Below are 11,735 nucleotides of genomic sequence, written 5' to 3' on the forward strand. Positions count from 1 at the left end.
CAGATGCCACATCAGGCCTGTCAGGTGCCAACCTGCCGAGTCTGACGAAAAAAAGAAATGTGTCTGACTATTAGAAGCTCTTACACAATCTGGTGATGTCATCTTCTTTTTCTCTTAATATTTTATTATTTTCTTGTTTTCTTTTTTTATCTTGTTTCCGTGAATCGTGACTCAGCCACCAGAAATCGATTACGCCAGTCTCAACACTCAGGAGAACATCATCCTAGTCAAGCGTATGCTAATCAAATGCGCCGACGTTTCCAATCCGACACGACCTCTCAACATGTGCATCGAGTGGGCGCGCCGTATAGCCGAGGAATACTTTAACCAGGTGAGAGAAGATGCACTATAGTAACAGACTATAAATACATGCATATTGCTATTTATGTATGTATGTATTGTACATACATGCGAATAGACAACTGTGGTGTCCGTGTGTACTGGGTATGGTTAATGTAGCTTCAAGATAAAACAGGAATTGCATGGAGGGTTTTTTGTTTTTGTTTTTTCACGACGTAACCTATCCAGGATACAGTCAAATTAAAGCGGGGGAGTAGCGGGAAAATGGTGAAAGGTCTGCGACCCTTGCATGTCGCCGCATCTCATTATTGACCACAGACTTTCAACTCTATAAATCATCATCCAAGTCCATGCATTTCTTAATAATTCACTAACCCCACGAAAATGTGTGTGTTTTTTTCCGGGTTTTTATTGATTGTTTTCTTTGATGTACTCGCTTTTTTATGATCAGACTGCCGAGGAGAAAGCGAAAGGACTGCCAGTCGTGATGCCCCAATTCGATCGTCAGACGTGCTCTATCCCGAAATCTCAAATTGGATTCACCGACTACTTTGTCAGCGACATGTTCGACGCCTGGGACGGTAAAAACGAGGCTTTTTCATCCAAAGCTATTTGGATGTGGTTGCTTGTTGTATGTTCCTTGTCCTCCTTTTAAGCTAACTTATTCTCTATGGCTCTCTGTCTTATGTCTCTTTTTTGGCTAGTAAACAAGACGAGCCACGCCTTCTATCCTAACAGAAGTCGATTTTCCCCTTTGCTTAACCAGCAGGCGCCTTCTAAAAAACCCTTTCGTCTCTTTTCTTATTCATTGGCCTCCGCTTCGACCGAGTTGGCGCTGTTGCAAAAAAGAAGACTATAATGGGGGGGGGGGGGGGGTCGGCTTTGAACTGATCGGTAACGGACGGAAAAACCCATCCGGCCTTCTTTCAGTATATCCGCCCGTCTTTTCTCGGCCAAGTCATTTCCATTTTCAAAGGGATCTTATTCCTTTTCTTTCTCTGCCTCTCTCTCTTTCTCAGTTTCGTCTCTCTTTGTGCTTATATCAAGTTTCACTGAGACTTGAGGAACTGTGTTGTTTGTGCCTCCGTCCGTCTGTATGGCTCATATACGAGTCACACACGCAGCGCATTTTTGACGTTCCATCTATTATTTTGCGCAGCTTACGCCGAGGTGCCCGAACTGCTGCAGCACATGAAGAGGAACTATCAATTCTGGAAGGAGCAGGAGACCATGGGCGTTACGGGCCTACCACCCGAACACATTATTCCGCTGACGCCCACCGAACTGGTGCGCAAGATTGAATTCGAAACGCTGGCCGAGTGCAAGGAAACTGTCGAACCTACCGAAGACAAATAGATCCCCAGAAAACCCCACTAAATTTTCAATATAAAGTGACTCTATCGTCTCGCACAAAAGAAGAAATGGAATGCTTCATCATCTTTTTCAACCGCCCTTTCCCACTATTTCATTATTATTTTATTTTTATTTTATTTATCTCGCCATTTTTTGTCGGGATCGATTTCTCCTGCGCTGTGCAGCGGACAACTAGGTCATCAATTTCCACGTTCGATTTTTTAATTCCCGTCCGTGGCCATACCCGGATGCGACAAGATTCTTGGCTCTTTTTCCTTGAATTTTTTCTTCTTCTTTATTTGTGTTTTGCTGGTCTTCTTTCTTTTTCTTTGTGTTTTTTTCTGTTCTCCGTTTGGACAACAACAACCACCGGAACATCCGCAACCGGAAGGAATGGCAGGATTTCAGTTCCGGATGGACACTGATGAACCCGAGAAAGAAGACAAAACAACGTGAAAAATAGTAACAATACGCTCAAACAAGGAGCCAAAGTTGACGTCAAGATTAGAGACACTGTCACGAATCGGAACACTGGTGAAGAGGTGAATAAAGGAAATGAAAGCCAACGTCGCTTCCCTTTCATTTGACGCATGACTCCAGACTTTATTATCACACTGATCTTCTCTTGCTGCCCGATCGCCTACCCCATACTATCCCCTGTTCACTATATCGTGCGTCACATGTGAAATACTAAAGTACCATTATGCTTACTCGTCTGTTATGACTATATCCTGATTATCGAGAAAGAGACAAGATTTTCTATTTTTGTGACCATATGTATTTTCATTCCCGCCAATGCTGTGAATCCCCATTTCAATGTATTCACTGGAATTTCCCCCTCAAAAAAAAGGAGAACAAAAGGAAAAACAAGCAAAAAAATTCACAAGAAAAATATGGGTGAGAAAGTGGAACATTCTTCGACGTAGAAAAAGAGATCCACCCAGCCTACCCCTAAATTTGCGCATTTCAGCTGGTGTCCCTCTTGGCAACGCATCCGGCTTTCTGTCATCGTCGCCAAGATATGAAGAAAACGGTATATACGTGATGTATTACGTCTATTGATTACTATCTGCATAGGCCTACATGAATTGAATACGTTCGAAATTGCCAAATTGTATACTGATCTTCCTGTTATCCCCCCCCCCTGTATCCCTCTCTCCAAGACAAATCTTATACAGTATATACAGTATATATATATATATTTAGTTATCATCATCACACAATATATGAAAGTGACTATTATTACAGGAAATACTTGAAAGTGTCGTGTTGCATCGTGCTGAAATTCTGTGTTCCCTTATACAAATATACGACTGAAAAAAAAATGCATACAAAAATAAAGGCCAAAAAAAAAAAAAAAAAGACAAAACATAGAAAAAATGACAAAAAACAAAAACAAAATACCCAAATACGCTTATTCGCCTTGATGTTTTTCCTTCCTTTTTTTTCTCACTCCGGTCTCCTCCTCAAAATTGTTTGTCTCCATTTCTCGCTCTACCCTATCATCTTCTTTCTATTGCCCCGTGTATTTTTTTTTTTTTGCATCTAGACGATGTGCAAGTGTGTATGTGTGTGTGTGTCTGTGTGTGTGTAAAACGGCGAAACGAGCGCGATCGTTCGTGAAATATGGAGCGGGGAGACTTCCAGTAACTTCCCAAGATGAAATGCCTGCATCCGCGCTGCCAAACTTTCCCATCAAGGCCAACGAAGATGGGCCAACAGCCAAATTGTGAAGCGAACCTTCTTCTTTCCTTTTTATTAAAATATTTTTTTTTTTATTTTATCACTCCCTTTTTCAGTTTTTTTTTTTATCACCTTCACCCAGTTCTTCCTCACTCTCGTCATCAGCCAGCCGAGCATAATTGCAGTAGCTTGGATTTTGTTGAAGGGTGGCAGTCTTGTCGGGAGGTAAAAACAGCTCGTTAAATCGACTTCAAGAAAAAGCGCGATCCTTTTCTTATTTTCTAAAATTTACTTTTTCTACGGGTCTCCATATTTCATCGACCCAGCGACGTAACGCACACACACACACAACCGTATTCTTTCAGTGAAACGTTAGCAAAACATTGTTTTTATTCAAAAGTATTGATCTTCATATTTGTGTCTTGTTCAAAAACTGTGGTAACGTAATATCGTATGATTGTATAGCGACAGTGAAGTTGAACAAAAACTTAAAAACCAAAACAAAACAAAGTGGAAGAGTTGCTTTTCATTTTTTCCCATTCAAGTTTCACATACACAACTGATCGACAGTACCTTTGCCTTGAACCGTTTGGTCAAAATATGACATAAGAAAATAAGAAAGTAAAGGTGAAGTTGCTGAAGTAAAAGATCGGGCGTCAGTCTTCCATGTCCCGGTCATCCAATTGCACCTAGGGTAACCAAGACCACACGTGAAGTGAATGATCATAAAAGGAACACGAGGCAATCGTCCGTCGACCGCTAGATGACAATTGTCGGCCCCAATCACAGCCGTAAGCCAGGCTCGAATGCTCTTGGTATGAGCCAACAATCGTGGGTTCAAACGAGAGCTGTTCTCTACTCGTTTCCCCGGATGTACCGAGGCAATCAACCAGATGGAAGCCGTTGTGCATGGTGGCTGCCAAAAGGTGACGAGCACTAACCGGTTCCCACTTAAGTTTCCAAACACCACCGCCCAGATTGGTTTCGCTCACCCAATTTTTCATATGACGCTTGTCCCACATTAAAAGTCTCTCGTCATAGCTGGAAAAATAAATCAACAAGATGAACATCCCTGGTTATCAAGTGATTTAATTCAAAATACCTTCCAGTGGCGAGAATATTGCTGTCGACAGGTGATGTTTCAATGCTCGTCACTCCCATCTGATGAGCTTTCCTGTTGGTCAGAACAGAGCTGGTCGTATCACGCATATCCCACAAGCGGAAGCAACTATCGTCTCCACCAGAATAAATGAGCTGGTCCGAGTGACGATCGAACGAGGCCACCCATGCTTCATAATCGTGCGCCTTCCATGTGCCAACTAGTTCCGGTCCTTGATTGTTGATATTTAAACACGACACTTCGCCTTTCGAGTCGCTAACGGCGATCTTGCAGCCACCATACCAATCACACGATAGTGCTAAACGGCCACCTATCAACATCACCTATGTTTTGCACGTGCTGTTGCCGGATAACTGAGTCGGGGTCAAACGTGTAAACGACGATTTGACCGATTGAATTGGCAACAGCCAGGGATATTTGATTGTATGATTTTTGTCGGCACCATTTTACATCGAGGATACCGGGACTGTCAACTATCTGAATAGGAGTTAAATCGATCTGATCGGGGTCGATCGAATGGAGACTGAGGCGACCAACGCGCGACGCTTCACTTTCACACAATTGATAAGTGCCACAGATGGCTATAGAAAGGTAAGGTTCAAAAGGGCAAAATTCAACACAGTCAGCGTAAAGCACTGTGTCCCACGACAGAAGTTTTTTTATGTTTTCCATTTTTGTTGCTATTGTCGAGCACTCCTCTCAGTTTCCAATAGGCACTCCCTCACTAAAATGCGAGCATGGACAATTCCTCTTTTCAATCGCTCTGCACTGCTCTTACTGCCAGCATAAGTAGGACGGATATCTTTGCCCATATCCTCAATCACAGCTGAAATTAACATGTTAAATAATGAAAAAAAGAAAGAGAATTCATGTATGGAATCAAATAATACCAAGAAGTTGTGCATATTTGGACTGTGGCACTTGATTCTGCATCAGCCCACCTCCTGGCAAGAAAAACATTTGTAAATTTAAAAAAACTGATATTGTAACTTTATTTTTTGTAAAATTTTTGTTGTTGCAAAGCCATCCATCTTTGGCAAGCTTGGAAAGTGCTTATGGGTACATATCAAGGGAACAGGAGGTTCATTAATGGAGCTTTATTGTACCAGAAGAATTTGAATCTGGATCCGGAACAACAAATGAAATGCTCCCTCCGTTAATGTGAGAAAGCGGTGTATCTAAGGCTTGGACATCGTCATCCATTATACTGAATAAACATAAAAAGTACAAAATTTATTTATTCAAGGAATCAGTGGTTAAAATATATAATATATAATAAGCACTTTGCAAAGTTTCTTTGAATTTCCTTCCAGTTTTTGTTCAACCAAAATCAAGAAACAGAGAAACGTCAAAAGGAATTGTTGTTACCAATTCTACAGACGCTTCTCGGCGAATTTATTTCTCTTTAGTACATACCTTGTGCTACGTTGTCGGCTTCTCCAACATTTGAACTTTTGAAGCGCATTTCGCATCCAAAATGGCAAAATGGCAAAATCCAATATGCAATATCAGAATCATAGAACCCGGTAGGGTTCTTTGACTCTATCTTCTTTTATCAAAAAATGACCTAATTAACGGGATAACTAATATTTCAGCCGAATTCTGCGTTTAATTTCGAATATAACGTGTGTGTTTATATTGAATTCTGAGAGATGTCGATTTTCGCAAATTTTGACGAAAATCAGAAGGCTATAGCCTTCCCACTTTTTCATTTTTGGCTAAATTTCAAATTTAGTAAAAAATACATGATTTTGATTCGTAATTAAACCACAATCACAAAACGTAAGTCCTTTTTAACATGAGGCTTATAATTTTTTAAATAAATGTTTGAAAATGAAGCAGCCGGAAGCAGCAGCTAACTACTTCGCTTGCGTTTTATTCAAAAACGAAATAATTAACGGGATAACTAATATTCCAGCCTAAATTAGCGTTTAATTTCGAGTATAACGTGTGTGTTTTTATTGAATTCTAAGAGATATCGATTTTTGCAGATTTTGACGAAAATAAGAAGGCTATAGCCTTCCCACTTTTTCATTTTTGGCTAAATTTCAAATTTTGCTTAAAATACACGATTATAATCCAGAATTGAATGCTTTTCACCGAAATCCAGTTTATTTTTCAATTGGCCTTATAGATTTTTTAAAACTAAACGTAAAAATCTAAATATAAAGTTGGGGCGCTAACCGCACTCAGTTTTTTTTTGTTTGTTTGTTTGTTTTTTTTAAATTGTAAAATCGGCTTATTTAACGAGAAAACCAGTTAATTTATTTTAATTAGCCGTCAATTTTGATTGTACTGTGTGATTCATTTTTCTCCAAAGCTATCGAAAACTTTGCAAACATCGTGAGCCGTTGAATCTTATTAGGAGCTGGTTGCCGTGATTCAATAACTACCAGGGCTGAACCCTATCGGGAACTTCGCGAACGGAGTGAGGGTCCCCAGTGAAGCTATCGAGGGTTGGCTGTCGACAGATCTTTCATAGAAATTAGCGCAGCTCATAGATGGCGATCATATGTCTCTTTTGGTACAAATCAAAATACGATGCACAATACATTCAAATTATTCCTCAAAATATGCAAGCACGATTCCCGAGTAATCGCGTACCCAACTGCCAACTCCGGGAAAGGAAGGAAATAGATACAAAAATTGGCGGAAATGCGACGATGAACGTGATTGGCAGAAACGTCCATAGTTTTTTTTCGGAATGAGCACAACCCAGCAACGACAAGACGAGCAAGAAATAGTAGGTAGGGAGGATTGCTTCCTGGAGCTGTTGTTCGGGTGATTGGAGAGAAATTACGGGCAGCTTTTAGCCGAGTAGATTGACATACGGAAATGAACGATTCGCTTATCGACGTTGTCCGTTGAGTATAAAATGTCTATAAACTAAAAGATGAAAAAATAATTTGGAGCTAGCGGAGATGGACACGTCCTACGCACTCAACATCCTCTAAGAAACAGGAAGTAGTTAGTGATTTCCCCTTTATTTTCTTTTATTTCATTTTTTCTTATTCTTTTACTACGTAGGACTACACAAGCTGTTTCCGTCGGTCGTCGGTGCAAACCGAAATTGATGATCTACTCCTATACAATATACATGTATGTATCTGTTCACACACTACGTAACTTTACGTGGGTAATGACAGAACAATGTAATGGGCCACATCTCCAGGGATTCTGCATGAAAACAAACGGACAGGGTCAGTGTTATATACCAGCACGCATATTCGTATTATTAGCGAACCCATTTCGACTTTGCTCACCCAGCAAGAGCAACGGAGATTCCGTGTTTTCGTGCTTCGTCTACTTCTATACGATCTATACTAGATGCAAGAGGAGTAAAGGAGGCGCGAGAAGCTGTCGGGAGATTGATCCATTTTAACAAAGCCCCCATCCGTCTCGTAAACAGTCCGTACTGTGAGTATTACGTTCGTAATAATTGATGCCCATTCAATTTCCGTTTTAGAGTTCTATTTTTAGGACAATGACGGATATGCTGTCAACAGTGCAGCGTAACTCTGGCAAACATGGACCAATTGAACGCAACTGCTGGGCCACTGTTTTCGCTCGAATAACGGGGGAGAAAAATCTTGCCCTGTGCAATGAAGCATCGTCATCAGCTTGGTCAAAGACAACTTATATACGGTCGACAATGATATATCACATGAAATGCTACTTGCAATTTCTATGAACTGTTTGGCTTTTGTGCGCCACGCGACGCAAATCTTCCAGCGTAGACGGGATATAAAATACTTCAAAGATGACAAACAAGTCTTAACTCTTTAAAAAGCCGAGTAACTCTGGCTTATAAAGCGTTCATCCTTGGTGTCATCCTTCCATGTCGCCTGAAAGTTTGGAGAAACACCCTCAAATCGACAATACTACCGTAATGTTTTCGTAGTATATTTTATTAAGCGTGCATTCACACGGAGTTTACTTCACACTTTCCCCTGCATTTCCTGTTAATTTTAACCTCTGGATCTGAAGACAACAGCACGTGTGTGGCAAAATCAATCTCTCAGTTATTTAGTGTGAAACAGAAAACTCCAGCATGGAAACTTCCTAACGTCTTCCGGCGCACAGACCCGGATCGGCGTGAAATACACGAAGCTCTTTATCCCACCAACCGATGATGAGAACAAAAAGACTTGAAAACCTGAAGATTCCTGCTCATTATTATTGCATCAGTACAGCATGGCATCGAACCCTGTGTACGGAAAATCTAGCGTTGTTGGCAAAGAGATGAAGGGAAAATGATGACACAAAGGACGAGAGGGACCGACGCTCTTCTTTTTTCGGATACTGCAAGAAGTTGAGGGATATGATGAGAAACGGTAGGGATTTAATCTTTCCCTATTGTTTCACTAAAGTCAATGCGAAAACCGCCAAACAAACTTCCGGCTACCAGGAACGTATAGAGAACCTCGTGGCAGATTTACCGGGAGAGCTCTGTTGCCTCAGTCTGTGAATATCATGAAGTAAAAGGCTTTCCCTTTTTCTTTGTATACCCTTTCTCCGTAACGTTAAGTAACATAGCATGGCCCTTGGGACATTATAATGTATTATATCAATCCTGTAAGTTACACAATTTAATCTGCCGATGAAAAGGTTCGCTAACGCTTTGTCAAATCGTTTCAATTGGTGCAAATTCATTCATGCATAGAAATAGTCGAACGATTAGGCCGCACTATTCTTTACACTCCAGGCACCGTCTTCATTACGTTAAATGACGATGCCCAATACCCAAGCCTGTGCAGCAGAGTCGGACGAGAAATCAGTACAGCGTAAGCAAAATGGCACTATACATATACCATTAACAAGCAGTACAAGGTTATATGATAAATTTAGGTATCGACGTGGGTGTATATAGCGACGTGTTGGAATGAAAAGGCGATGTGAAGATGATGTTCCCGTGACGTTCCCTTAGAATCCTGATCCATTCTTCGTTGAATGATGATCGTGTTCGTCCTGTCACTAGATCTACTAGAAGAGGGTCTTTCGGCCGCTGTCTTCTTTCATCCAGTGCATCGACTACGGCGGGTCTGCACGTGTGTCCTTCTAACGGTCACAGCTATGTTCTCCAAGTATTTACGTTCTGTTCAGCGTAAAATTGCACGACAGTCGTAGTATTTGTTGCTGGACGCTGCGGAGCATACAAGACCAGTCGAGCTGAATGAATGTAAGGAAAACACCAGAAAAAAGCAATTCCACGTACTCTGCGCAACTGTCAGAAGTCGGCGATCCTTAGGTGGGGGAAAAAAAAAAAAAAAAATCTTCAAAAATACAAGAAGGCTAAAACTGTAGTGGACTTTAGTGTATCTGTGTATTGGATTATTTTCTCGTACGTATACGAAGAGGGTGCACTGGCTTCCTCTTTGTATTGTATTCGTTCTGTTGCTTTTAGACGGCCGGACTTCAGTTTTTGCAAAGTCAAGTCAAGTGGTATATACTATACTGTATAAACTAATAACAATATACTATACTGTTGTGCAGTGTCTACTGCCGGGCGCAGCAGTTCGCTGGACGTCATTCGGCTATGAGAGAAGTCGGGTCAATCTTTGATGATTTCATAACTTTGCCTCTTTCGTGTATGTGTCAACGACAGCAGAGAGTCAAAAAGCGTGCAACAGCGATGAAGGAGCGAAATATAGGAAAAAGATTATAGATACGTATATTACAGTACAAGTTTAACTAGGGAAAGAATAAAGAGGTTCCCCACAAGCGTTAGCCGTCACCGACAGTCTACATAGATTGTCAGTCAACATTAAATTCTTACTTGCTTCCTGCCGCTGAGTTCCATATAAATTACACTGCATACCCTAAAGAAAAGGGAGCACTGAACTCTTTGAGTTAACTTCTTCTACGTTTCTGCTTTCTTGATCCTGGAACTTGTCTCTATACATAAAAAGAAGAACAAAGCTTGAGATTTGTCCATCATAACTAAGCTCACGCGCAACGGCCACGTAAAGGTAGTTCGGCCGGAATCTTGGCAGTAAAAAGCACAGCTCGGAAGACCAGCAATCTTAGATGGTAGACCCATTCAAAACGTATTTAAGAGACTGGCTGTTCCGACACTTGACTTTGATTTGAGTCACGACTGTTCCTCTTGGCAGTTTCTACAAATAATAAAATTCGGGATATATATCCCACGGTCCTTGAGTTTCTAAGTATACGTATTGTTCCAAATGGTTAATTTTTTATTACAAATACACAAACGCCTAACTGAATGTTTCTTGAAAAATCCATAGCAATTTAAGGAATACCGACAGGGACCATAACGACTCTATATTCAACCTCATCGTGGCTCTCTAGTAACACACAGGTCTAGATATCCTCCTACATAAGAATTCCATCCCCGAATAGCGTAAACGCTTCAACTGAATAATCGTTTCGTCAATAATCCGATCGATTGCACGTGTCAGCCTTGACAACCGATACAACTTGCGTTTATTTCGATTTTACTGTTAATGCTGCGGTATTTTTCTATCAAATCGCTGTTTTGCTTTGTAAGTGGATGATGGGATGTGTACGTACACGTCGAATGCTACAACATTCATATATGCAAAGCGTTGCTTTCCGCATTCCTCGCTTTATATATGTCACTATACAGCACGTAGCATAGCTATACGAACCATAATATTGACAGCGCCATAACAGAGTAGTTCCATCTTTTTGCGAGAGCTTTTCTCAGTAGGATCTGCACTTTTCTTATCGTTTATGCTTGATGGTAGGCCTACTTTTCTACACTATTAAAGAACAACTTTCTTTCTCGACCGACACCAGGGGAATCTAAATACAAGCCAAATAAAACGACGTTCTCTTCCCGTTTGGAGGTTGCATCTGGGGTGCAATACTTTAACAAAACATTTGAATTTATAGAAATTTGTGATGTGGTGCATGAATAGCCCCCAGTTGCAACTGCATTACCTAGACGGCTATTAGTGTCGAGCAATCTAATATGTATTTGTAATCACGCTTGGTCGTTCTGCCGCATCGTTATTACTCCTGAGATCTTGTTACTATGCGACATTGAAAGTGGCCATTTGAGGTCTTCTAGGCAGGCCTGTCGTGTGCTATTTTATTGGAAAGCCAATGGGCGAGGCAAAGGGAGCACATCATCTGCGTGGCGTATAGGCATTCAGAGGAATCAATTCCACGAAACCATTGAGCGTAGCCTGAACTTTTGGCTTTGAGTCTATTTTCAAGGAAGATGATGGCGTCTGATCGTATTTACATGAGAGAGCGACAGCTTCATCAGCGCTAACGGCCTATATAGAAG

General features: G+C 41.0%; 3 protein-coding genes across 4 annotated transcripts in view; 1 reads left to right on the forward strand and 2 right to left on the reverse strand.

Annotated features, from left to right (window-relative positions):
- The window catches only part of LOC116917183 (high affinity cAMP-specific and IBMX-insensitive 3',5'-cyclic phosphodiesterase 8A), a 32,991-nt gene extending 29,976 nt beyond the window's left edge, over nt 1-3,015 (forward strand). For both annotated transcript variants that reach the window (XM_032922556.2, XM_032922557.2), the window contains exons 17-19: nt 176-331; nt 752-881; nt 1,460-3,015. In XM_032922556.2, coding sequence (XP_032778447.2) covers nt 176-331; nt 752-881; nt 1,460-1,656 — 483 coding nt within the window. In that variant the 3' untranslated portion in view covers nt 1,657-3,015. The remainder of the gene's footprint in view (nt 1-175; nt 332-751; nt 882-1,459) is intronic.
- An 829-nt stretch (nt 3,016-3,844) lies between these two features.
- On the reverse strand, nt 3,845-5,128 carry LOC116917188 (diphthine methyltransferase-like). The gene is given in 3 exon segments (XM_032922568.2): nt 3,845-4,377; nt 4,439-4,764; nt 4,766-5,128. Coding segments are annotated over 3 exon segments (1,041 nt in total). The 3' UTR covers nt 3,845-4,025.
- LOC116917191 (cyclin-dependent kinase 2-associated protein 1-like) lies at nt 4,983-5,883 on the reverse strand. The gene is made up of 4 exons (XM_032922570.2): nt 5,740-5,883; nt 5,563-5,663; nt 5,347-5,400; nt 4,983-5,282 (listed from the first exon to the last, which is right to left on the reverse strand). Exons 2-4 carry the CDS (start codon nt 5,657-5,659, stop codon nt 5,137-5,139), a joined length of 297 nt encoding a protein of 98 aa, XP_032778461.1. The 5' UTR covers nt 5,660-5,663; nt 5,740-5,883; the 3' UTR covers nt 4,983-5,136.
- Nucleotides 5,884-11,735: the final 5,852 nt, after the last annotated feature.

This window comes from Daphnia magna, linkage group LG2 (genome assembly GCF_020631705.1).
Source record: "Daphnia magna isolate NIES linkage group LG2, ASM2063170v1.1, whole genome shotgun sequence".
Taxonomy (NCBI): domain Eukaryota; kingdom Metazoa; phylum Arthropoda; class Branchiopoda; order Diplostraca; family Daphniidae; genus Daphnia; species Daphnia magna.